A 27166-nucleotide genomic window follows, 5' to 3' on the forward strand; every position below is an offset into this window, starting at 1 on the left:
TTCTCTTTTGAAGGATTGGCTTTAGATTTCCAATAAATATCTACGATTATTGAAGTCGGTAAAGGCTAAAGGCATCACAGGCATTATCCGAAAATACACTAAATTACTCTAAGTAATAAATTATTTATTGAGTAGGTAGGTACATAATATCCTAATTTATTTCAGTGTTTCCTACTTACTAACGTATTATTGTTGTTTTTAAAGATCCTTTGATTTCTAGAATGCAGCTTTGTCAAAATTATTGATACGACAACCACTACTTAGCATTCTTTTATCTTTGGTTATAGTTAGGTAGGTATCTCCTGAAAGTAGAGGTATTGCAGGTTTTTCATCAGTCAGACGCTTTTCTTTATCATATTGTTGTAAGGAAGTTCATAGAATTGCTATAGTCGCATCGTGGACTACCTCAGTACTATTTCATGCACAAAGCTCCCAAAGGCCACCACTAAGCCCTTGATTGACACTCGTAACTGCATTACAATACCGTCTGGATCGGAATTAATTGGACCTTAGGGTACACGTCGAGGAGCTACAACGGTGTTTGAGCAATGTTCTGAGTATTAATTAGTTTTATCCCCTCGGGTCGTGGGACTGACTTCGGAATTCGCAAGTGAAAGTAAATACTTCCTTTGATTAATACATTCTTCTAGATATGGACAAAGACATGTTTTAAAAACATAAATGACACTTGTACAAAGCACCTCAGTTTTATCGTAACTGGTTTTAAATATAAAACTTTATGGCCAATGAGTAAATATCGACTCTTAGTCATAAGAACAAATATTCGAGATGCCTGTTACGTGATTCATCGTTGCACTATACCGACTGCATACCGAGCCTTTTACTTGGACCTAACTGACCGCCATTAATATCGAAAAATGTATGGCTCGAGTCATTCATAGACTTTGTAATGTTAATGACTTGTGTGGGTTGATGGCGATTGTAGGGCTATCTATCTACCTACTACTACTACTATCTACTACCTGGGCTATTATTATATTTGTTTTTGTAATTATTTTCACTGATTCATTTTACGTGGCTATTACATTGATTGCATGGTCTATTTCGGTTTATCTTTGACACCGAGTTGAACTCAAAGGAGTTTATCAAATAAAATGACAATTAATTAAGTAGTAGTATGATTGAATGATGTTTCTTATTTATAAATATTTTTTTATAATATTAGATTAAGATTATTCCTACTGTTTAACTGTTACCTCTTACTAAAGTAATGATTTCTAGTAAGTACAAAAAAGTTACCTATGAACGCCTACAATCGCATACTAACAATATCATCGAATCGATAATCTGAGTTAGATAGAAATAATAAGGAGTCGGCTAAGTAATTCAAGTAACAATAATACAATATTAAATTACATAATTATTAACATTAATGTTCCAGTGGATGATAGATATTTCATGGTATTTAAGGCGATTAGTGTCCTCAATCCGCGCTAAATGGGCATTTTGTAAAGCCTACTCCTCTTTTACTGCTGGACAGAAATAGTTGAAAAAAATATATGTTATACAACAGTTCAAGGACTACATTTGTGACGTTTGAATTTTGGCTACGTCTCTTTGTTTTGGATTAAAAAAATAAATACGGGACATCGATTTTTTACTTAAATTCCCTACTCCTCCAAAACGGCTATGTTAATTTAAAAGATTTTTGCACGAATAGATTGGGAATTCTTTTATCTTTAAATGACACGTTGCGTTTTTCAATCGAACATTACTTTCATTCATAAATTTTACTTTTGATAAATTCCGAACGTTTTGCTGTTGAGGGGGCCTTCGCGGGGTGCGGGCGGCAGTCGGCCGCTGGCCTTCAGACGGGGAGGTTGTGTCACTCGCTACAAACTGACATTAGCGATCAAAATGAATTTTTTCTTTGGCTAAGTTGCACCACCTGACGTGACCTAACTTTGACCGTAGCTTTGGCGATAACCGGTGTTTTTTGTATGGAGTTAGACAGACTTTTGACGCTTGTCAAAGTTGAAGTAAGATGGTGCAACCCAGCTTTTGTTAGACAATAGATTTTATGTCAGAATTGTTCATAGAGTACGTGCAGTCAGACAATACAATTGAATTATGACGCGCTCAGACGCTATTTTCTACCTGAATAGAATCTATTAGTGTAAAAAAACTATAATTGACTCCAAAACAACTGCACTAGATAAATACAAGTAGAAAAATTATTACGTTATTTATTTACTAGGCCTTTGCAATCAGTATCCAAATTAGGAGCTAGCCAGAATCTGTAACTTAATCGATTTACGTGAAGAAAACAATTTATATTTTTCATACTTATTAGAATTAGATTTTAAATATGTTTCTTCGCGAAAATACCACAATTAAAAATAACACCTGTAACGCCCCTGGGTCTGCGGGTGTCTATGGGTGACGGTAATCATTTACCAACAGGTGATCCGTTTGCTCGTTTGCCTCCTGTCACATTAAAAAAAATTAAGATAAAGTGGTATTGAATTGTTCTATAGAGCTTATTAAAAATTTGGATACTGATTACAAAATTAGCCATTTTCGGAGTCGGTGTCGGTGTCCTACCTTTTGGTGATTCGTTTTGGAGTTGGTTTTAATTTTTAGTGAAATTAATCTATTTCATGCCTTTAGTAGACTATAGGTACCCAGTAGACCTTGTTGTTGCCACTGAAGGTGCATAGGTACTCAGTACATTGATACCATATTTTTCATGTTAAGTGCAAATAAACTTCCCTAAATTACCAAACCATGAAACGTACCTACTATTAAAAAGTTTCGCAGATAAAAACTAAAATCCTCTTATAAGGTGATGAATTTTAGGAGCATGTCATGAAACCAAAATTATTAGCATAAAAGAGCTTGTTTTAAAAAATCTTTTTATTTATGATGGGGTATTTACTGCGGCGTAGTAGCAGAGATTTTCCGTTTGTAGATCGTAATAATTTCGAAGAATAGGGATGTTTCGTGGATAAAGCAAGAAAGTAGCAAGAGTTTGAATAAGACCGTCGGTGAACTTACCAAAAAAAAACTCTAAATGTATTTTTCACTTTTTTAAACTTATGAAAATTTAAAGAGATGAAGCGCACCAAAGTTCAGAAGATGAGGCACATGACGACAAGGCATGCTTAAAAATGTGGCGATTTGTGTCGTCACGCGGAATTTCATCGCATCATTATCGTCGTAATTACTTGTTTAATTGAAAAATAAAAATATCCCGTGTCCAATATTTTTTGATAATGTAAAATTGACGGACCAAAAGTCTTTTTTAAAGAAACTAGCCTATTCCTATGGCCACATTCCAGCTCCATCATCAGACCCTGCAGTTTCCAGCTCCATGTCATCACAATATTGCATTGTCACCCGAATTACATGTATATCCGAAATTTGAACTCAATCAATTGATGAAGGATTTCTAATAAAAAGACAAATACATTTTCAGTTTATTCTTCATAAGTGATAGACAAAAGCAGAAACATTTGCTTTTTTAAGCCATAGACCATACTAGGTAGGTACTAATGCGTTCCAATAGGGATGATGACTGGGTAATGAAATCGAAATTCTATTTAGTCCGTCAGACAGATAATTAGAAAATATTAGACTCATATTTTTTAATTTTTTCCATAATCGAATAATTACAGTATTATATTGAGTTGAAATGTCGCGTCGTGACGTCACATTTGAGTAAAAATTCTACTCAAGCGTGGCGTATCGCGCCATTTCAACTCGATGTAGCACTGTTATTATTTAATTATGAAAGAAAATAAATAATAACTAATATTTTCTAATTATCTGTCTGGCGGACAAATAATTGAAATTTTGTCATCTAGCCTAGTTGTCGTCAGGAAGTTGGTCTAACTAATTCAGCTTGCAACTAATTCAGCTTGCAAGATTCCACCCGAACAAACATTTATGTAATTACCTACATACATCATAAATTGCAAGCTAAATAAAAGCTTGTAATAAAGTCGGGTTTGTTCAAATTTCGAGAACGACTGAACCGACAAAAGCATTAGAAAATTTACGAAATATAATTTTATCCCGTAAAATGTTCATGGATTTTGTTATTTTTATTAAATACCTTTACGCCTGAGTTAAATGACACCGACATCAAGGTTCATCAATTTAAGTTTAAAATAATAGGCAGTAATGTATGAAGAAAGAGCTTCTATTCTGTATCTACCTATACCCGTGTATTTTTGATCGGTGTCAAATCGGAGTTTTTGGTGCGGGGTACGCGGGTGTTGCTCGCGGCGTGAAGGTCAAACGCCCAAGGTCATTGAGGACTCTAATCGCCTTAATAAACTACGTACTAAAAGCAATCGATTAAGTACGAGTATTTCACTGTGGCTTGTAACGATCCATTTGAGTCTCCAAAGAAGTAATTTTACAGAAGCTCCTTAACCTTTAGTCTTCAGTAAACTAGTACTTATTATGTGGTAATAGTAGCCATATTAACATTCTCCGTTGGCCATATAGGCACAATGTATTGTCAGGCCTATTGCTTATGCAAATTAAATTCCCCATTGTTAATGTCGCGTAATTACGAAGTCGGAAGTCGGCTTGACGCTGTTTGTTGTCGTTTACCCAGTGTTCCCACTGTTGGGTATAACTGTCCCTGAATGTATAGTTTTTCAAATAGGTTTTTGTGTTATAATACGAGCACAATGTAATTTCCATGGTGAGTTGAGGAATAAGGATACCGTACCGTAAAGCAGCAGTTAATCACTATTTATTTTATTTTGTATGTTGGGGACAATATTTATCTACAAATAAATCAATATTATTTTAATCTTCTTACTTTGTATTCCAATAAAATCTGCCTCACATTTAAACGATATTTGCTATGCATCAATATAAATTGTTATATTTAACCAATTTCATCCCAATTTAGGGAAGAAAAACCTTTGTTTGCAACTTTGTATTTAGTTGCGAGTCGGGAATAATAACAGTTGGCGTGAGCCCTGACTGTGTGGGAATTGTCCACGTGTGCCCTCGTATATGTTATGGCCCCGGGGGCGCGTACTTCGAAATCCCGGGACAATGGAAGCGGTGAATGCTGAAACTATTGTTCTGAGATTTGGGACTATTCCAGCATTTTAGAATTATATCAGATGGTTTTCTGATTCCGTTGCGCTTTTGTTACTCGTTTTGAGAAGTGACAATGACAACGTGATGTTGAAATGGCAAACTTTTATTAGCAGTAAGCTTACACCACTTACACGTTTCCACTTGTAGGTGTGTAATGTTTCAAAATGTATTCGCGTTCAACTCTTTTTTAGTGAAATTTAAGGCAAATCCAGTAAAATGTTTTGTAGCACATTTTTAAACGCAATTTTCAAGCTGTAAATCGGTCGTGGCTTGCCTCACGATGTGTTGTGATTTAGTTTCTGCCCTGTAAAGAAAGCTTCCTAGCCCGGATATTGCCTTTGGTTTGGACGCAGGCGTTCCTCTGCTTTTGTGTTTTCATTTTCCAACAGTTAAATAATAGAAATGATATAAGGCAATTACCTACTATTTTAAAATAATGATGTTGTTACATTTTTCACATAAACAATAAAATCACTTTATAAATGGGATATTATCATTTTGATAAGAACTAGCCTTTTGTGGTTTGGGTAAAATATCTATTGAAGTAATAAAACTGTTTATTTTAATGTTAATATGTTTTACTAAAATTAAGCTCCTATCCATTTTTCACAAGGCGGAGGTGCTGGGTTTAACTTATGACATATCGTGGACATAAGATCACCACCAGCATCGTCTGGGCCATCTGTTGAACTCCCTAATACGACGTACGGGACGTACGAAATCCTGAGGGCTCGTGTTTCTACTCCGTAAGCCTTGAGCAGAGCAGAACTTCGGTCTCCGTTAACGCATTCCCAAATCCCCTGGGTTCGTAACTGTAGTGTGTAATTGCACTGAAATCAATGAAACATAATTTTGAATAGTAAAAGCTCGTCCTAAAATGGTATGCGCGAACTTCAAAATGTTGGACAAATGAAAACTTAAAAGTGTCTGTCACAGGAAATTTTTATTGATTATTATGTATTACTAGCTAATTATAGCCTATATGTTATTCTGGGTTATAAACAATAATACCTACTGTAAAGTTTCATCAAAATCCGTTCAGTAGTTTTTGCGTGAAAGAGTAAAGACATCCAGACATCCAAACTTTCGCATTTACTAATATTAGTAGGATTATTTATATTGGTTAGCCTAGGACTTTCTTTTGCAGTTGAAAATGAAAAGATTTTAAAATAAATAAAATCTGTCATTTTCAATTAATGAGATGGTTTACATTAATGGAATATGATAAAACTTGTATTCTTCATCCTGTCAAACTTACCCAGCTAACCACTATGCGGTAATCAAACTTTGGGAGCCTCCTAAACTTGCTGTATTGCATGAGGCAGGCGTTGAAAATCACGGCCTGAGACTCATTCCTCAGGACATCCACAGCACACGCGTGAAGTCTGTTGACGAAGCACTCCTCTGGCCCGTGCTGGCACTTAAAATAAAAATGTCCAGACACTTCACGCGTCTGGAAAACAATGAAAATAAAATATGAAATGAAAAAAGAAAAATTGATGATTTTTGATGCAACCTAACCTAACCTACATGCTATTTTCAGTAGGCACTAATATCGCTAAAATATGATTTTTAAATAATAGTTAATAAAAAAAACATTAATATGTGGTCTTTTCATTAATAGTTACTACTACTACTGCTATGTTTTCTGTGCGTTTACAGCTATAAAATGTAAGTGTGTAGCGATTGTTAACTTTTAATTATATTTATATCATTCAGTTGGTGGGTGCGATTAATAATGTAGAAACCATTATTATAATTATGTGTCTTTTATATTGAGTTCTCCTGGATCCCATAAACATTTTTAAGTTGTTTATGATTACGACCCATATTCATCAGTCAATCTTCGTCTTCCAGAATATTGCAGCTTTGCTCTTACTATACAATAAAATCAGAAAAAAAATTTAACATTACATACCTTGGCATTTCCGTAAGGCACCAAATGTATGTCCAAGAATGGTGCCAGCGCCTCTACTGCGGGGCGGAGTTGATTCTTGAAAAAGTCGATACTGCCTGGACAAAGGGATTCGTAGTACACTTTTATTTGTACTTTATTTTTCGGATAATCCTCTGTTGCCGAAACCTGTATAAAATAATATTTATGAACACTTATACTCGTAGAAATTCAGGTGTTATTTGACGTTATGTTCTAAGAAATTGTGCAGTTAAATCTTTATGTGATCTTTTGTACTATATTTTCTTAACAGCAAGTTTTAAAACTACAGGATTCTACAAATATTCGAAGTAGAATAACTAAACTTGAAATCACTTTTACAGAAATGCATGTAAAAAAATATGTGAATACCGACCTTATTTGTATTGTTTTCATTGAATTCCAACTTGTCTCTGCTGTTATTACCTAGAAATAACATGTAAGTAAACGTTTAGTAACTAGGTTATGTTTTATTAGCTCATTATTTTTATATTAATGTTTACCGTAGTGCTGTGACTTGTTGTTTACTTCCAAAGTTTCACACATAACGCTAAATAAAATAATCGGTATAATATTTAAAAGATTCATTGCGCTATTATCACTTTTAACACTTTTATCCAAGCTGAAGACTCGACTATCACTAATTTAACGATGGAAGTCTCTAGCCTATTGACCGTTAGCTAGATAAAGCTCTTAAGGAAATGATAATTTGGATAGTTTAACGGATATTTTAAATATGGCCTCAAAACAAATAAGGGAATTGGCAAATTAGTGTTAAGAATTATCTATTTAGTTAGATTAACGGTGTCAATTTATAAAGACAGCTATTTACAACGTCCTTATTTATCAGTAAATGGCACTCGTGATTGAAGTTGTGTCTGGTGTAAAATATACTATGTACTTATGTATAATAGACGCAGAGTCCAATATTTTATAAGAAAGTGGCAATCGATTGTAGACTCTATGTACTTAGGTTGTTTTAGAGATAAAGATAAGAGATTTAAAGTAGAAGATTTATTTTAATAAGTAATTACTATAATAATATATAAGTAATTATCTATAGATATTGTTGACAAATAGGAGGAGGATTTTTGAATTCTGCGCATACAACTTTTATCAAATCCTGATCGTGGTTTGTCCATTCCTTCCCATTAATAACAACGAAGGGTACATAATCATATGTGTACTTTCTGGATTTCTTCCCGTATGCTGATAGAATCAGTTTGGCCTGATCGCTCTTAGCGCACTCCATTATTTTATCTGCTGCGATGTACATTTTACTTCCACACTAAAAAAAATAAAAAAAATATTAGCTCTAAATTCCTACGTCCTACAGCCTCCCTTATTAGACCGGCAACGCCTAGTGCTGCGAAGTATTTGATGTAATTACTGTATTTTAAATACTAATAAGAAGTTACTACTTACTTGGTAAGCAGCATCATCAAAAGACGCGTCTGCGTACTGCGATTCCATTGTGCAGCTGTTGAAGAGTTGCGCCTTAGTGGTATTGCTTAGGAGGTTCAGCGCACACCCATGGAGCATGTTCCCATAGCATTCCGTTGGACCATGTTGGCAAACTGTCACGGTTTCGTTATTTATTACTTTTTCCTGTGGACAAGAAAAGGACGTTTCAAATATCCTTGATTGTAAGCAGCAAAAATATATTTTTGTGTAAAGATTTTCCATGAAAGCTCGCTTTTCCGATTCTAAAGTAAGATGAAATTCGTATTTGCGATCTTCAACATGATCATCATTTCAGCCACACAGGATATCCACTGCTGAACATAGGCTTCCTCCAATGGTTTTCAGATTGCAGTTTGGCAGTGTCCTGCATTCAGCACCTATCTGCAACCTCTGTGAGGTCATCTGTCCACCTTGTACCCAAAAGTACTCGAAAATTACTTACGTGTGCATTTCCATATGGGTAAGTGTGAATATCTACATATAGGTCCAGTTCCTGGATCAGTAACTTAAAGTCACTCGTATCAAATTGCCTGCAAGCCGGACATAATGTCTCATATAGTAGTACGACTTGCACTTTATCATATTCAGGTAGAAGTACTAATTCTACTATTTCTTGATTTCCTGTTAGAATATTGACATACACATCATTAATGCATTAAGTATTTTGTATTGATCTTGGAATATAGCTAGAAAATTAAGGCCCGATTCGACCAAACTTTTATCCGAGAATAACTCCTGGTATAACTGGCACATTGACAGTTTCAGTATGGGAAATATTATGTCAAAATGTCGAATAACTGACGATTTGTGGTGAGATTATATATTTTTCTTGTTTGGTCGAATCCACCCTAAATGTAATACTCGTAGACTCATGGTTATGAAGTTTCTTTAATACTTACGAATGGACTGCGAGTTAATATTCATTGCTAAAGTTCTTTCTGAGGCGGCACTGCACAACACAACAATAATATTTACTGTCAAACCTTTCATAATTTATATGCAAGTAACAAACGCTACAGCAAAAATACTAACGGCTATGCGGTCGGAGACTGTCTGTCTGCTATTTGTAAATTGTCAGTGTCCCTTTTGCATTCTGACCACTGATAATGATAAAAGAGCGCTAATAGCTTTAACAAAGCATTATCCGTAATTAATTTACCATTTATCTCACAAGAATTTTATCATCTCTATAAATATGTAAATAACAGCTCTGTTGTTGGTTGTTACAAGACAAACTTCTCTAGATACTTTCATACCAACACCACTGCAGAAATATGTTATAAAATAAAAATGTGGATAGTGTTCATCATAAAGCTCATTTTTGAGGTCACAAGTATAATTATGTATTAATCAAACGATTTTTAACTTATAGATTGGTCATAATATTCATTATACAAATGATATAATTTGTTCGCTTGACGTTATTTCATATAAACAGCTCTATCTTAAATTCTACTTTGATCTGCAAGGTTCTGGCGGGTTTTTGAAAGTCGCACACAAGTCACTCAAGAGGTTATTTCCTTGCCACTCGACGCCATTGAGAAGGACATAAGGGACGTATCCGAAACCGACTTTCTTGCTCTCTTCCCCGTAATGCACCAGAAGATCGGTGCCTTTTTGGCTCTTAGCACATTCCTTGATTGAGTCCACTTTGATGTTCATGCGTTCTCCACACTGTAAACAAGATTTCGATCGTTATGAGGAAGTAACTACTAACTACTTATTTTGTAACGAATAATATATGTATTATTAGGTATCAAAGATTGGCTGTCATTTTATTTACAAAGTTATGTTAAAACTGCAGCTAGTGCATTGAAAATATATAATTAAACTTCAATTAGTTTGAGTAGCAATTTGAGGGTGTTTTATGACCAAGAAAATATGTTTAGCCGATTGAAGACCATTATAGGTACCTTCTTATCTATCAATTTAAAAAATCAATGACTTAACTCATCTATTTATCCATACTTTCAATAATATAAATAATGAATTGCCTTACATTGTCTGCGCTAGTATCATTACTGCGCTGGGCCATCATGCAGACGTTAAAGAGCAGCGCCTCGGTGCCGTTAGCTATGATGTCTAGCGCGCATGCGTGTAGCTTGTTCCCATAGCACTCTTCTGGCCCATGCTGGCAAATTACTACAGTATTGTTGCCATGTTTCACTGTCTGAAAACAGAAAAAAAATCTTTTAAAGTCTACAACAGCGAAAGTTTAGTCTAGCCCGCAACTTTATTTTCAAACGATTTCTACACGGAATCGTGTCGTAGGCTTGTGTCTTGTTGGTGTAGGTAGAGACACCGACAAGACGCAGGCTGTCGTCAAACAACAACTTAGCACAATGAGGGTTTTCGCGAATGAAAAATCCGCCAGATGGCAATACGTAGACGCGAGGTCCAAATGCTGCATGATTAGTTATTTTTGACATGACATTGACAGATATGTCAAATTCCACCAATCACGCAGCAGTCAGACCCCACATCCACGTCCCGCCATCTAGCGGATCTTTCATTCGCGAAAACCCTCATTATTACATTTATGTAAAATCTGAGTTATTCAACTTACCCTAGCATTCCCATAAGGATATGTGTGAATGTCCACATACTGATGCAACAATTCAACTACATTTTTGAACTGTGTCGAATCGAACTCAATGCAGCCGGGACATAAGCTTTCGTAGTACAATTTCAATGTTGGTACGTTTACTTGCACTGTAATCTGAATTCAAATACACGGCTGATGAGAACTCATAATAACAGTGATTTTAATATGTATGTATTAGTCGGGTAGGGATTTGATAGATGCGTCGGAAACAAAAGTAACTTTAACCCACAGTTCCGCTGATAAGTGCTTAATTAGAGTTTTAGATAAGAAATAAACCAAATAACATATCATTACTCAAAGAACTAAATTAAAACTAAAATAATATTTTTGATACGCGCAAATGTTCAGGCGATAGTTAGTTATACCAGTTATAGGTACCATTTGTTTACCTTTTCTTTAATAAAAATGAAATCAGCCTCGATGACTTTTATCGGCGTATTCACACTATCTAATGCATTGGAGAGAATTTCTGTAATAGGAAAAGCAATCTTTTCAGGTTCGAATTAAGTTCACTGAATGTCATTAAATTTAAAATTTAATACGTACCAATATCCTGAGAATTCGTAATAACTAAAACAGTAGCAAACAATATAAACTGGCGTAGGAACATTATAATATTGTTATCTCCACTAAATGAACGTGCTTTCTCGTATGTGTGTGATAATACACTGGCAATAACACTGGAATATATTCACATGGTACCTACTTCATAGTAAATTAACGTGATTCGACATGTTAGATTAATTTCAGAAATGGTCATATTATTTTATATTATGTATTTTATATGAAGTTGTGTGCGTAATTTAGATAAGGAAATTACTACAAAATAATTTTGCATTGGAGAAATATCAATGTCATGTTGTCTGCTGGTCTAACTGCGTGATAAGTATAGACTACCTATTTACTTAGCTACGTATAATTGTGATTATACTCCGATTCAAGTGAAATTAATATTTAATTAACCTTAATCATTCACATTTATATTGGTAAAATGAATTTATTTATTACACATGTACAAATCCCAAGGACATTATTGAAAAAAATGACAGTTTAAAAATATTTCTAAACATATTATTTAATCGTTAACTTCAGAATTGTGTACAAGGTTCAGGCGGATTTTTGAATGTTGCACACACATCATTCAATAAGCTTTCCCCTCTCCACTCTTCCCCATTCAGAAGGACGTAGGGGACGTATTGGAAACCTGCCTTCTCACTCTCTTCACCATAGTGAACAAGGAGATCGGTGCCTTTCTGGCTCTTCGCACAGTCCTTTATTGGGCTTGCATTGATGTTCATCTTTTCGCCACACTGAAATAAAATTGTAAACATGAATAAATAATAATAATTATTAAATATCCATGGACTCTGCTCAAGTAAAATCCGTTTATTTCTGGTGAAAAAGTTTGCGCTGATAATAATTGTTTTGTCAGGTACAGCGAAATCTCTTGGTCAGAGAATTCTGAAGGCGGTAGTGCAGCCTGATTATGTGTTTTAACTGTCATTAATGATGCTGAAAATAGTACCAAAGATTGCTTGTTCAAAGTTTACCTTATCTGCACTATTGTCATTGCTGTCTTGGTCCATCATGCAAGCGTTGAAAAGCAAAGCTTCAGTGCCGTTAGCTATGATGTCTAACGCGCATGCGTGAAGCATATTCCCGTAGCACTCAGCTGGTCCGTGCTGGCAGGTCACTTCTACAGTGCCATCTTCATGTATAACTGTCTGAAAATACATAATTCAAACCTATTGTCAATCTGTACAAATATTATATGAGGGAAGATTAGTATTTTTGTTTTATTTCGGGTTAAAGCCTGCTCTACTATACGTAAGTATAATATTATTATTTTGTTTGAAAACTTACCCTAGCATTTCCGTAAGGATAAGTGTGGACGTCCACATACTGGTGCAACACTTCAACAACTTCTTTCAACTGTGTCGTGTCGAACTCTATACATCCGGGACAGTGAGCTTCGTAGTACAATTGTATAATTGGTGTATCAACTTGCACTGTGAGCTAGATTCAAACAAATAAAGCAAGCTACATACAAAATAATGTATAAAAACTCTATATTTTAGTGCTTTAATGGCTTCATTAGTTGCCCATAAAGACTCTCCTAGGTTTTCGACTTCGACGGAGTTGTGCTTAGGTGGTGGTGGCCCCCGAAAGGGGCGCTTTTTCGGTTTTCAGGTTATACAGCGTAAAATACTTATTATCGAAAAGTGGTCTTCCTGATGGTTGAAGGGCATTTAATCCTGCATTAAATAAGACCAAATTCATTCATATAAATCAGAAAGAGCAATGGTCCCAGTATTGAGCCTTGGGGCACTCCCATTTTTAGGGGGGCGCCCGAAGAGTTAGTTCCGTGAATATTTACTTTTTGTAATCTGTCTGAGAGGTAAGAGTGTAATAGGCTTAAGGCCTTGCCTGATACGCCATAATGTTCTAGCTTAAATAACAGAGTTTGATGATCAACACAGTCAAACGCCTTCGATAAGTCACAAAATACACCAATAGCATCTTTTTTCTCCTGCCAAGCATCGAAAATGTGTTTGATAAGAGCAACCCCTGCATCGGTCGTACTTTGTCAGGAAGAGGTGCAGCAACCGCAGTTAAGGAACGGCTGGGACGAACAAGGATAAGCGAATCCAACTCGTGAGCCTTGACATGGATACCTACGCTGGTTAAGGCGACGGCTACGGCCTACGGGTCGTCACCCGTCGTCAGCTATTGGACGTGGAGAGGGTCATTAATTATACACATCTGGGGGCACGGCAGTGCCCCCGCCAAGTCGAGCGCGAAGCAAACACTGCCGTACCATCTTTACTGGAACCATTTCGCCGCATTTTCAGGCCTCTATTTGAGAACCTCTGGATAAGACCAGAACGTAGAAATTTTTGTCATCTAGTAAGCTATAATCACATACTTAAAATCCAAAATTTCAAGTTTGTAGGTCATTTAGTTCCGAAGTTAAGCGAAAGCAAAGTTTCGCATTTACGACACTCACTCACTCACTCACTGATGATCATCAAAATAGAACTAGTACTTCCCATTAACTCAGAGAGCTGAAATTTGGTACAGAGTTAGGGTTTAATGACTACATAAAGGGAAAACTATAAAAACTAGGAAAATCGAAGATCTGGAGTAACACCACATTCATAATCAATACTACTAGCGCCACACCGGCACCGTGGTGTTCGCCTGTACCGCTCATCGCTAGATGGCGTGGCACTTGTTATTAAAACAATTTCTGATTCGTTGTCTATTTTAAAGGTCGTTGAGTTTATTTGTGTTTAATATCGTAAAAAAAATGTCGATGATATTAAAAGAAAAGACGCCGACGTTAAATAATTATGCCACTTTCTACAAAAAGAAGTGAAATCCCACCAAAAACATTCTGTAAAAAATTAGCCAAGTCTCGATGGAGCTGCCTGTTTATCTCTAAAAAGTAATGAAATCTAGACAAAGTCGTGCCAAGTCTATGGTTCCTTACTGCGATTTCTTTATTATTATATTTAATGTTGTGTGACTTGGCCGTTGAACAATCTTTATTAAGATAATCATACATAAGTATTATTGAAATACGCAGCTTTATTAAGCCTACAATTGACTGGTTATTGAATCAACGTTTTCCAAGTGCAATTTATTTTCCATCGTCAATGGGTAGCGATTTTGGCGACAAATTGGTACAATGGTGTCATGGAGCATCTGGTTTGGTACCCTTCAACGGCCAAGTCACACAACATTAAATATAATAATAAAGAAATCGCAGTAAGGAACCATAGACTTGGCACGACTTTGTCTAGATTTCATTACTTTTTAGAGATAAACAGGCAGCTCCATCGAGACTTGGCTAATTTTTTACAGAATGTTTTTGGTGGGATATTTTCTACTTTGCCAAACATTTGCACGAGTTTTGTCCAAAACATATTAATTTGGTCTTATTTACGCAGTATAACCGGAAAACCTAAAAAGCGCCCCTTTCGGGGGCCCCCACCACTTAAGCACAACTCCGTCGAAGCCGAAAACCTAGGAGAGTCTTAATAGGCAACCAATGAAGCCATTAAAGCAATAAAATCTTTTGTAGGAATTATTTCCGATTTAAAATCTAATTCTACTGGCCTAGTTTTCATTATAAAGGCCAGGATACAATAATAATTATATTAATTTATAATATCTACCTCGTTGGACATCAGCACGTCAACTCCGCTAATTTTAATAAGTTTGTTAAGACTGCCCCATTTTGAAAGAGTATCTATAAAACAGAGGGAAACTTAGACTAGTCAATTTTAGATATGTAGTGTTGGTAACTTACGAGATGACTCATTGTTTGTAAATGAAGGTTTAAGAAGTTTTAAAATATATAATAAATAAATAAATTAAGAAGTTTTAATTACGTACCGATTTCTCGACAATTTATAAAAGCCAGAATAGTGGCAAATGTAATAAAATTAAAAAACATTATTTTGTGTAACGTCTTAAATATTGTTCAAGTAACGTTTTACTTTGATACTGACAGTAGAACTACTGAATTACACTTTATATACTAATCAGGTATGTTACTTTGTAAAGAACGTGGAGTCATGAGGACAAAACATAAAATTCGTAAGTAGTTGGTATTCCTAACTCGTAATTATTAAAGCATAAGTATTTATTGGTATGTTCTAAATTCAATGATAATGAAGCTTTGCATACCTATAGTCCGATTTTTAATTCGACGGAATTCTGACAGCTGTCATTTTTTGACAATTCAGATGTAATAAGCCTTTTTTGCTTTGAATTATTAATAAATAATATGAAATGAAATTTCATCAAGTACAATTTACAAGAATGAACTATTTTTTGTTTTGTGAATTCAATGAACACTAATTATTATGTACATTTTAGAGATTAAATAGAAAAAAACGTGTTTTTATCGTAGTAAAACAACATATTATCTTAAACGAAAATATGTATTGATCATCAATCATCATTATCGTCATCATAATCAACTTGGATTATAAAATTGGCATCTTGTTAAGTTGATTATTTTATGAAGCTAAGATTTTATTAACAAAAGGATTTTCATAAAAAAGGTTTGTAACCCATGGATTATTGGCCAGGGAGACCAGTAATAGAAAAATAATTTCCCAATTTTTTTTGTAACTTCAAAAGTATGATAATAAAAATTCAATTAACCATTTTGAAATGATCGGTACATTTTTAAGCCTTAGTTTTTCAAGTGAGACCTTAAATTCAAGAAAGGATTATTTTTTAATTCATGAAAATGCTCTCCATTCTTAGTGGGAATGTTTCAGTGTTGACAACACTTCTGAAATGTCAAAATTCCGTCGAATTAAAAATCAGAGTTTAAAGAACTGTGACATTTACACAAACTATTTGTTGAAACAAATGACAGATATTTGAATCACGTAGAATTTAGTTACATATTTTAATGTGTTTTTATACAAAACGTGTTAAGTGTAATTTATACTATAGTCACAGAATACACCGTCGGCTGATTGCAAGAAGTCATTAACTACAAAAAGTCATTAAGTGTCCATACTAGCATGGCGATATTGGCCGCGACTTATACTATATTATGCAAAAATCGCTCAATGGATATCTGCCGTACTTTGGAAGATTTATTTTTGTAAAACTTGATAAATCCAGTTTCGTCAATTTTTATAGCATTAAAATAATTATTGTCCATTAATGATTTTGTGTCGTAACATAGTCGATACACACTTTGTTTTGACTAACTGCCAGAACTTAATAAAGATTTTTAATGACTTTTTGTGTAAAAAACTTTGGAACTAAATAGTGATAAAATCTGAGTTATGTCTACAAACTGTTTTCGAGACTCATCACGAACCGTCTCGCGCGTAGGTTCGATGACTTCCAGCCTCCCGAACAAGCCGGATTCCGAAAAGGTTATAGTACCATAGACCACATCCATACGCTGCGACAGGTTATACAGAAGACTAAGGAGTATAATTTGCCACTATGCTTGGCATCCGTGGACTATGAGAAGGCCTTCGATTCGATTGAGACTTGGGCAGTGTTACAATCTCTCCAGCGGTGCCGTATTGACTATCGGTATATCGAGGAGCTGAAGTGCTTGTACAAAAACGCCACCATGTCGGTCCGAGTACAGGAGCAGAGCACGAAGGCGATTCCACTGCAGCGAGGTGTTAGGCAGGGAGATGTTATATCTCCGAAACTGTTCACCGCTGCATTGGAAGACGCTTTCAAACTCCTGGAATGGAAAGGATACGGCATAAACATTAATGGCGAGTACATCACTCACCTTCGGTTTGCCGACGATATTGTGGTCATAGCAGAATCGTTGGAAGATCTTGGCACAATGCTCGAAGACCTTAATCGAGTTTCCCAACAGGTAGGCCTGAGGATGAACATGGACAAAACGAAGCTTATGTCGAATGTCCATGTTGCGCCCTACCCAGTTTCAGTTGGGAGCTCAACTCTCGAGATTGTTGACAAGTATGTCTACCTCGGACAAACGATCCAGCTAGGTAGGTCCAATTTTGAGAATCCAACTCGGCTGGGCAGCGTTCGGGAAACTACGTAACATCTTTTCGTCCAAAATACCGCAGTGCCTGAAGACGAAAGTCTACAACCAATGTGTGTTACCAGTGATAACTTATGGCTCTGAAACGTGGCCTCTCACTATAGGCCTTATCGATGGCTCCTACGTATAAGGGCGAAACTGCCGCTTACGCCTTTTTCCAATTATTTAAGCAATGATTTCACTTTGCTCTAATCTATAACATCAGTAAGAAAAAAAAAATTTTTTTCCATTAGATACAAAATAAAATTTTAGGCAAATAGGCGTATGTGCAAAACTACGCCACGTATAAAGCCCAATCATACGATTCGTCAATCTATACGAGTAGTTGCTTACATAAACATATATTTTTTATAATCCAAATCTTAAATAAAGCCATGAAAATATTTAGCAAATTGTTTTATTTATAAATTATGACACATTATATAGTTATTTAATTTTTAGCGTTAAGAGTCGCATCTCAAACTAATTTGAAAATTATAAATAACTTGAAAAAATCGAACTGCCTAAGGCATCGTGGGTTCAATTCCCGCCTTAGGCAATTCGATTTTTTTCAAGTTATTTATATTTTTTAAAAATATGACACATTATGTTAAAAGACCTAACTAAATCTCGAGCACAGTATATGGGCGTATTTGCGTTAAAACGTAAAACGGTACATTAAACGACTTTTTCTAACTGATTTATTATTGATATAGCACATGATAACAATTAAAATAATTACATGCATAAATAAAGAGAGTAATCGCTTAAAATATTATATTTACGTTGTCATTTAAGTCTCTTTACGTTGAACAATATACATGAAATTATAGAAATATGCCGACGTAAAAGGGCAATGCGTAAAATCTCAAAATATGTAAGAAAAATATAAAAATTGATAACAGCAGTAGCAAAAGCATTACATGTTAAGGCTAAATGTGAAATTTCATTAAATTCGTTTTAGTAGGTCAGAAGATATGACCCAAAAATATGGTTCTGGCCACTAAAATGGCTCTCCTGTAAAATTTACTTTTTTCACTTACGCCAGTATACGTAGGAGCCATCGTTATACAGAAGCTGAAAGTTGCACAGCGTGCTATGGAGAGGGCTATGGCTATGCTTGGTGTTTCTTTGCGAGATCGAATCAGAAATGAGGAAATCCGTAAACGAACTAAATTCGCTGACCCGAGCTGACCTGAGCCCGACGGATTAGAAAGCTGAAGTGGCAATGGACAGGGCATATAGTACGCAGAACTGACGGCCGATGGGGCAGCAAGGTTCTGGAATGGAGGCCGCGTACCGGAAAACGCAGCGTGGGACGTCCACCTACAAGGTGGACCGACGACATCGTAAAGGTAGCAGGGAAGCGCTGTATGCAGGCCGCTACCAATCGATCAACGTGGAAAGCATTAGGGGAGGCCTATGTTCAGCAGTGGACGTCCTATGGCTGAAATGATGATTATGATTGTTTATTATATTATTTTCAACGTAATTTAACTTGATTTAACATGTATTACGGTAATCCGATAAAGTAAAAAGTAATTACTTCTTGGTTTGTTATAGTTGGCCGTCAGTCAAAAGACATTAACTTCATATTTTGTTTTTTTTTAAATACTGTGTACGTTATTTTGAAATGCCAGTAACTAAAAATGATTACTAAGACTTATTTTTATGTATCGGCATTTTCATTGCTTCGCTACCTATTATATTTTTTTTTTAAATGGCTTTTTGTCTCTCCAAACTTCATTAAGCTATTTCTCGAAATCATGTTTCTGCTAGTTAATTACTTCTTGCAATCAACCGACGACACGGTTGCTTTTGAAATTCAGGTTCACTCAATCCTACTAATATAATATTATAAATGCGAAAGTTTGTGTGGATGTCTGGATGTCTCGATGTTTGTTACTCTTTCACGCAAAAACTGCTGAACGGATTTTGATGAAACTTTACAGTATTATTGTTTATAGCCCAGAATGACATATAGGCTATAATTTATGACGATCTGTGACAAACTAAATTTCACGCGGGTGAAGCCGCGGGCAAAAGCTTGTATCATTATAAATTAGGTATTAATTAATATCCTATGTTATTCAGTATAAAAAGTATATAACTATGTTTATATCTGTTGTCTAGTATCCATACAAGCTTTGCTTAGTTTGGGACTAGAGGCGCAGTGTAAAATTTATTTATTTATTTAAAGGCACAACCACAGAATATTTATCCAATTTAATGTCCAAGGATATTTATTTATTATTTATTTTATTTATTTTGCGAGAAACCGTACCTATCTAACAATTATCTATTTTCACAAACTTTTAAATTTACAATATTATGTAGGTAGGATTATAATCTATTTCATAGATTCAGAAAACTTGAAAGCTTTGCAAGCGCGGTGGCTCCTGAAACAGCTTTCAGCTACCTATTATCTTATTGTTGTCAGGTAGTTTGAATATCAAATCTGTGGCAACTCGAGTCGCTGATCTGCGGATTGGTTACTTAACTGCGTATTTCTTCTACTATTTAAGGCGATTAGAGTCCTCAATGACCTTGGGCGTTTGACCTTCACGCCGCGAGCAACACCCGCGTACCCCGCACCAAAAACTCCGATTTGACACCGATCAAAAATACACGGGCATAGGTAGATACAGAATAGAAGCTCTTTCTTCATACATTACTGCCTATTATTTTAAACTTAAATTGATGAACCTTAATGTCGGTGTCATTTAACTCAGGCGTAAAGGTATTTAATAAAAATAACAAAATCCATGAACATTTTGTACGGGATAAAATTTTATTTTATTTTTGGTAAATTTTCTAATGCTTTTGTCGGTTCAGTCGTTCTCGAAATTTGAACAAACCCGACTTTATTACAAGCTTTTATTTAGCTTGCAATTTATGATGTATGTAGGTAATTACATAAATGTTTGTTCGGCTGGAATCTTGCAAGCTGAATTAATTAGACCAACTTCCTGACGACAACAAGGCTCTTTTTAATAATATAGGTACGTTTCATGGTTTGGTAATTTAGGGAAGTTTATTTGCACTAAACATGAAAAATATGGTATCAATGTACTGTGTACCTATGCACCTTCAGTGGCAACAACAAGGTCTACTGAGTACCTATAGTCTACTAAAGGCATGAAATAGATTAATTTCACTAAAAATTAAAACCAACTCCAAAACGACTCACCAAAAGGTAGGCTGCCACCGACTCCGAAAATGGCTAATTTTGTAATCAGTATCCAAATTGTTTAATAAGCTCTATAGAACAATTCAATACCACTTTATCTTAATTTTTTTTAATGTGACAGGAGGCAAACGAACAAACGGATCACCTGTTGGTAAATGATTACCGTCGCCCATAGACACCCACCCGCAGACGCGTCTTTCCGTTCTATACATAGCCAGTACGCAAGGGTGTGAAACTAATCGAGTATAGTTTGGAGATGACTTTTTTTACTAAGCTCCTCCAAACTATACACGACCAGTACGCATATGCTGCGTACTGCTCGCGTATACTTTGTAGTGACTTAGGTCAATTATCTTACTCCAAAATATACATCGCCAGTACGCATACGGACTAATCATGTATGTATTGTAATAAGTGCGTGATTACAATTTATACGCGAGTAGTTGCATGCTAGTCATTTTGTCTTATTGACCTCTCTTTCTATTACATATTAATTCATATCTGCGTGTCTACTTTAAACATTGAATCATCTTTCGACACGTATTCTGCCATAGAAAAGATATTTGTTTTGGGGCTGATATTTAATTTTCATCAATTCTCGAATAACTCTTAAATTAAGAATTATGTAGGTATGGAAATATGTCAAAATGATTTTGTTCTTGAGATAAAAGTTAATAAATAAAATAAATAATAAATAAATATCCTTAGACATTTTACACTGCGCTTCTAGTCCCAAACTAAGCAAAGCTTGTACATAATACTAAGTATTAAACATACATACTTAAATACTTTTTTTTTGTAAATACATACTTACTATACATAGAAAACACCCAGTCCAATACAAATAAATATGTTCATGCACACAAATGTTTGTACTGTGCGGGAATCGAACCCGCTACCTCCGGAATAGTAGTCCGTTTCGAACCACTACACCAAACGGCCGATAATACAAACCTAGCATTTAAAGTCTCGCATAATGTATTAATAATGCACGTTGAACTTTCCTCTCTCACTCTCTCTCATTTTAAATGAATTTATTATTACACTAATAATATAATTGTTATTTAATTTGAAATCTACCTAATCAATTTAATTTCAAAAACCACTTACAATAGTGTTAAAAATCTAGATTTATTATAGATTCAGTAAAATAATAATATTTTATGTAATAATATCGAATAAATGTAATTTTAAATATAATTCCACATTTTACTAAATCAATATCAACTAAACACTCTAGTCAAGTGTAAGTGGTGTAGTAGAAACTAATCGAGTATAGTTTGGATATGACTTTTTTTACTGAGCTCTTCCAAACTATACACGATCAGTACGCAAAATTCGTGTATAGTTTGGAGTCACAGATTTACAAACGGGCACTACAAAATATACACGAGCAGTTTCCTATGGGTGCGTTCTGGCCATGTATAGAACGGAAAGACGCCCCGCAGACCCAGGGGCGTTACAGGTGTTATTTTTAATTGTGGTATTTTCGCGAAGAAACATATTGAAAATATAAATTGTTTTCTTCACGTAAATCGATTAAGTAACAGATTCTGACTAGCTCCTAATTTGGATACTGATTGCAAAGGCCTAGTAAATAAATAACGTAATAATTTTTCTACTTGTAATTTATCTAGTGCAGTTGTTTTGGAGTCAATTATAGTTTTTTTACACTAATAGATTCTATTTAGGTAGAAAATAGCGTCTGAGCGCGTCATAATTCAATTGTATCGTCTGACTGCACGTACTCTATGAACAATTCTGACATAAAATCTATTGTCGAACAAAAGCTGGGTTGCACCATCTTACTTCAACTTTGACAAGCGTCAAAAGTCTGTCTAACTCCATACAAAAAACACCGGTTATCGCCAAAGCTACGGTCAAAGTTAGGTCACGTCAGGTGGTGCAACTCAGCCAAAGAAAAAATTCATTTTGATCGCTAATGTCAGTTTGCAGCGAGTGACACAACCTCCCCGTCTGAAGGCCAGCAGCCGACTGCCGCCCGCACCCCGCGAAGGCCCCCTCAACAGCAAAACGTTCGGAATTTATCAAAAGTAAAATTTATGAATGAAAGTAATGTTCGATTGAAAAACGCAACGTGTCATTTAAAGATTAAAGAATTCCTAATCTATTCGTGCAAAAATCTTTTAAATTAACATAGCCGTTTTGGAGGAGTAGGGAATTTAAGTAAAAAATCGATGTCCCGTATTTATTTTTTTAATCCAAAACAAAGAGACGTAGCGAAAATTCAAACGTCACAAATGTAGTCCTTGAACTGTTGTATAACATATATTTTTTTCAACTATTTCTATCCAACAGTAAAAGAGGAGTAGGCTTTACAAAATGCCCATTTGGCGCGGATTGAGGACTCTAATCGCCTTAAGTATATCTGTATTCATCTATTCAACAGACAGACAAAGTAACTTTGGTATTTAAGGGCGACTTGATGATATGAATTTGTAACTGAGTCTGCATTTTTCCTCCGTCTCCTTTGATGGTGGGTGAGTGATGAAGAGGTATAAGACGGAATACTAGTCTTAAAAGTACCCAAGTTACATTAAATAGGAAAGACAGATTCGGACTACTTTTCTATTTTGTGCTCGGACTATGTAGATGGAACTTGTAGAGATTTCCATCACCCCTTTCAGTCTGCATGATAAACGTAGATGCAAATCGCTTTGTTTGTATCAGTGAGATGTGGTTGATCGTTGACGTTTTAAAGATATCGGTCATACAATTTACGGCCCATTATATGTGCTATTGATTGATAGAATAAGATTATGTAAGTAATTATTCGTTGAGACTTCAGATTTAATTCGCGAAAGCAGTATCAATGTTTCCTTTATATTTTAACTATCGATAAGCATGTGTTGAGTTATGTTGGCATGTTAAAAGGAGGAGGAGTCGATAAGCATGTGTTGGCATGTTAAAAGAAGAGAAAAAAGCTCGTTAATGTACAAACGAACAGCGAGGCATCGTCTTTCATCAAATAAAACGGAGCTCTGAATGCGACCTACCGGGCAGTGCAAATCTAAATATGTATAAAAGGAGAAACTGACTGACTGACTGACATATCAACGCACAGCCTAAACGGCTAAACGTAGGCACTTTTAATTTGAAAGAGACGTAGCTTACGTACCGTAGAGGAGCACTAAGAAAGGAATTCCCGAAATTCCCACGGGAACGGGAATTAGCGGGAAAATCCTTTTGTATGAAAAATTTAAACCGCTTAAGTTAGACGCTTGAAATTTGGCATGCAGGTACTACCTTAGTAAACTTAAAGCTTAGTTACAATAGGATATTGCAAAATTCCTACGGGAACGGGAGTTACCGAAGTACGAAGTCGCGGGCGGCCGCTAGTTAATACATATACCTAGATATTTTATGTCATATTCTAGATATGTACAGATTACAGCACATCAGACTATCATACATTTGCCACAGTGTTTAGCTTGATGTGCTGGCTATCATGTTTGGAAATGTTTATAGTGGAACTAGAGCCAATATAGGTTGGATATAAATATAATCATCCGTTTTATTTTGTTCACAATTTTATTGAAATCTATTAATGACAATTATATTACTAACATTAAAATAAGCATAAAATTGTACAGAGGAACGCTGAAACAAACGATTAGAATAAATAATTTACAGGCTATAAATATTTGACTTATGATTTGCATTGTTATACAATTAATTACCTACAATACACCATTTATAAGGATTCTTCATTTCTACTTGCAAAGAATACAATTCTCAGTTGTCTACAATGGCTGCATATTATCTTTTGCTTTTTGCTTTAACTTTTGTTGTGTTTGGAAGAACACAATCAAAGGGTTCGTAATTTTAACATTTATTAAATCTTTAATGCTAAACATTGTGTGCTATTACATAGTAACCCTTGATATTAGATTAAATCTACAATAGGTCCTTTAAATTGATTTATTTCACAGATGTACGAGTACACCGTCGTACAAAATGTAGATTACAACAATTTATGGGAAATATCGCTTCTTCGGTCCCGCACAAGGTCTAGAAAAATGTTTTAGATTATGCAATGTGTTTTAGTTTTGTTTAATACTAAAAGTATCAAACCATAGTCTTTGCAAACTCATATTTGTTACTATTTAAAAAGTTGGTTCAAATGTGTTTCAGAATTTTCAACTAAATAATGAGGTTTCTAAGGAGATTGTTCTGGTGGACCTATTCTACGAGACCATGTGCCCGGGCTGCAGACAATTCGATACCACTTATTTTTCTGAATTAATACACAAACTTGGCGATCACTTGAGCGTTATCACCATCCCATATGGAAAAGCCGCGGTAAGTTAATATTTACGAAAAAAGTTGCTACGAGTCTACCTTTAAAATTTGATATATACACTTTAATTTGTGAACAGTGCAATAACGGTGATTTTAAGGTAGATGTGACGTTTGAAATCAAATTAATTATGAAATGTGATTTAACTAAATATGTTTTCATTTTATTCTACAGACAACTAAATACTACAACGGTACACTTACCTTTTGGTGCCAGCATGGAGAACTTGAGTGTTACGGGAACAAACTGCACGGATGTGCACATTACTACTTCGCCCAAGAAGAAAAAGAAGAAGAATATAAAAGCATACATTTCAACACCTGCTTGATGGATCTTGAAAGATCTGAAAATGGGTCCAACGATGATGCAGTCGATGAGGTATCTATAAACTCATTTTATATAGTTTAATTAAGATATTAAGTGATTAAAACTATGTAGTTTTATACTATAGATGATAGAATATAAACGAGGCCATTAAGGACACTTAGGTAATTTGTAATTTCCTAATCACTTGTTTTGCACTCATCTGTTGCAGTGTGGATCGAAAATGAACATTAGCGATAAAGTTTTGGCAAATATCAAATCCTGTGCCAAGAGTGACCTAGGCGACCGGATATTTGAATTTCTAGGTGAGTATAGTCTGTTAAAATACACTTCCTTGCCCCACGTCGAACTCAACCTAGAGCCCTGGACAGGGAAACACGAGGATCTAATCAAAGACGTCTGCGCCTTGTTCAAGAACCCTCCTGAACCGTGTAAAGATGTAAAATGATAGCATCACTGCAGGCTTATGTAATAGCGATGTTCTAGGGAAAATAAAGAGCTGCACTTACAATGTTTTTGATTTTTACTTGATTACTACCTAACAAAATCGGTTTAGTATTAACACCCAAAGTCAGATGTGGTCTCTAAGTGGAGTGGACTTCTTTTGACAAGACGTGTATTTGTAACTTTAGTCACTCTGCAGACTTTCTATGTTACAGTTAAAACTGTTTTAGTTAGTTAAGTTTTTATTACCCGACTGCGTCAGAAGGAGGGTTATGTTTTTCGAGTGTATGTGTGTATGTATATTTCTTTGGCACGGCCTATAGCCTAAATGGCTTGACCGATTTTAGCGTGAGAGGTGTCGTTAGATTTGTCTTAATCGTGAGAGTGACACTGGCTAGTATATTAAAATTAAAAAAAAAACAAATGGCGGATTTTAGGCGCCATAATGTCTTCAAAAAAGTTTTTTTTCTCAAAGCCTATCGAGTGGGGTATCGAAATGGCTTTTTAAGTTTTTTAAGTAGATTACAAAAATGTATGGTAGGCACCTAACTATAAAGATTCGGAGGCATCAAATACATATCACCAACAAAAGAATTAGTCATGATGCCTCCGACTGCATTTGTGAACACTAAGGGTGAGTTGTCTTGTTTTTATCTTTTTAGTTCATTTTTACGCAGTTGGGTTTTTTAAATAATAATTATTACCTATTAAGTATGAGGTAAGTATACCTACTTAAACTTACCTATTTCATTTCAATATTTATAATGAAAATACAAAGTGTTGTGAATATAGAATACTAGTACTTCTATGCTATAAATAAATTATATTTACGTACCTACATTCCATTTTAATTGACAAATTAATAAAAATAAGTTTAAAGTCAAATTTTCGATACAAGGCATCGCTCAAAGGTAGGTAATGCAATTAGAGATGGGTTTCCACCCGGGTAAAAACCCACATGAGGGTAAAAACCCAATAAAAACCCGTTTCATTCCACCCGTGGGTGTTTACACCGGGTGAAAACAAATAATTTTATAATTATTTTAATTGGTATCTTTTCTTTATTATTATTGAATTTTTCTCATTTAAGTTTATTGATTAATAAGTAATAAGTCAAATTTAACACTAATATGCATTTATATCGTGGCCAAATCGTAAAATGATGTGACCAATTATTTTATAAAATGGTGTTATTTCAAGAATCGTTGAACCGATTTAGAAGAAATTTAGTAGGAACACAATAATTT

The 27166-nt window shown here is 35.0% G+C and overlaps 5 protein-coding genes across 5 annotated transcripts; 1 reads left to right on the forward strand and 4 right to left on the reverse strand.

The window, feature by feature from the left end:
* Positions 1 to 5644: 5644 nt before the first annotated feature.
* On the reverse strand, positions 5645 to 7943 carry LOC135071177 (gamma-interferon-inducible lysosomal thiol reductase-like). The gene is made up of 5 exons (XM_063964948.1): positions 7525 to 7943; positions 7398 to 7447; positions 7007 to 7171; positions 6347 to 6541; positions 5645 to 5918 (listed from the first exon to the last, which is right to left on the reverse strand). Exons 1-5 carry the CDS (start codon positions 7607 to 7609, stop codon positions 5676 to 5678), a joined length of 738 nt encoding a protein of 245 aa, XP_063821018.1. The 5' UTR covers positions 7610 to 7943; the 3' UTR covers positions 5645 to 5675.
* Positions 7944 to 8020: 77 nt separating this feature from the next.
* LOC135071204 (gamma-interferon-inducible lysosomal thiol reductase-like) lies at positions 8021 to 9699 on the reverse strand. The gene is made up of 4 exons (XM_063964983.1): positions 9385 to 9699; positions 8928 to 9106; positions 8447 to 8629; positions 8021 to 8309 (listed from the first exon to the last, which is right to left on the reverse strand). Exons 1-4 carry the CDS (start codon positions 9473 to 9475, stop codon positions 8079 to 8081), a joined length of 684 nt encoding a protein of 227 aa, XP_063821053.1. The 5' UTR covers positions 9476 to 9699; the 3' UTR covers positions 8021 to 8078.
* A 144-nt stretch (positions 9700 to 9843) lies between these two features.
* On the reverse strand, positions 9844 to 11798 carry LOC135071187 (GILT-like protein 2). Its single transcript, XM_063964959.1, has 5 exons — positions 11637 to 11798; positions 11480 to 11559; positions 11052 to 11204; positions 10485 to 10655; positions 9844 to 10159 (listed from the first exon to the last, which is right to left on the reverse strand). The coding sequence occupies exons 1-5, from the start codon at positions 11698 to 11700 to the stop codon at positions 9938 to 9940; spliced, it is 690 nt and encodes a 229-aa protein (XP_063821029.1). The 5' UTR covers positions 11701 to 11798; the 3' UTR covers positions 9844 to 9937.
* Positions 11799 to 12178: 380 nt separating this feature from the next.
* On the reverse strand, positions 12179 to 15572 carry LOC135073730 (GILT-like protein 2). The gene is made up of 5 exons (XM_063968282.1): positions 15492 to 15572; positions 15272 to 15345; positions 12954 to 13106; positions 12641 to 12814; positions 12179 to 12400 (listed from the first exon to the last, which is right to left on the reverse strand). The coding sequence occupies exons 1-5, from the start codon at positions 15550 to 15552 to the stop codon at positions 12179 to 12181; spliced, it is 684 nt and encodes a 227-aa protein (XP_063824352.1). The 5' UTR covers positions 15553 to 15572.
* Positions 15573 to 24589: 9017 nt separating this feature from the next.
* Positions 24590 to 25986, forward strand: LOC135075631 (GILT-like protein 1). The gene is made up of 5 exons (XM_063970040.1): positions 24590 to 24666; positions 24784 to 24860; positions 24986 to 25153; positions 25326 to 25529; positions 25687 to 25986. The coding sequence occupies exons 1-5, from the start codon at positions 24600 to 24602 to the stop codon at positions 25921 to 25923; spliced, it is 753 nt and encodes a 250-aa protein (XP_063826110.1). The 5' UTR covers positions 24590 to 24599; the 3' UTR covers positions 25924 to 25986.
* Positions 25987 to 27166: the final 1180 nt, after the last annotated feature.

The sequence above is a fragment of the Ostrinia nubilalis genome, chromosome 1 (genome assembly GCF_963855985.1).
Source record: "Ostrinia nubilalis chromosome 1, ilOstNubi1.1, whole genome shotgun sequence".
Lineage (NCBI taxonomy): Eukaryota > Metazoa > Arthropoda > Insecta > Lepidoptera > Crambidae > Ostrinia > Ostrinia nubilalis.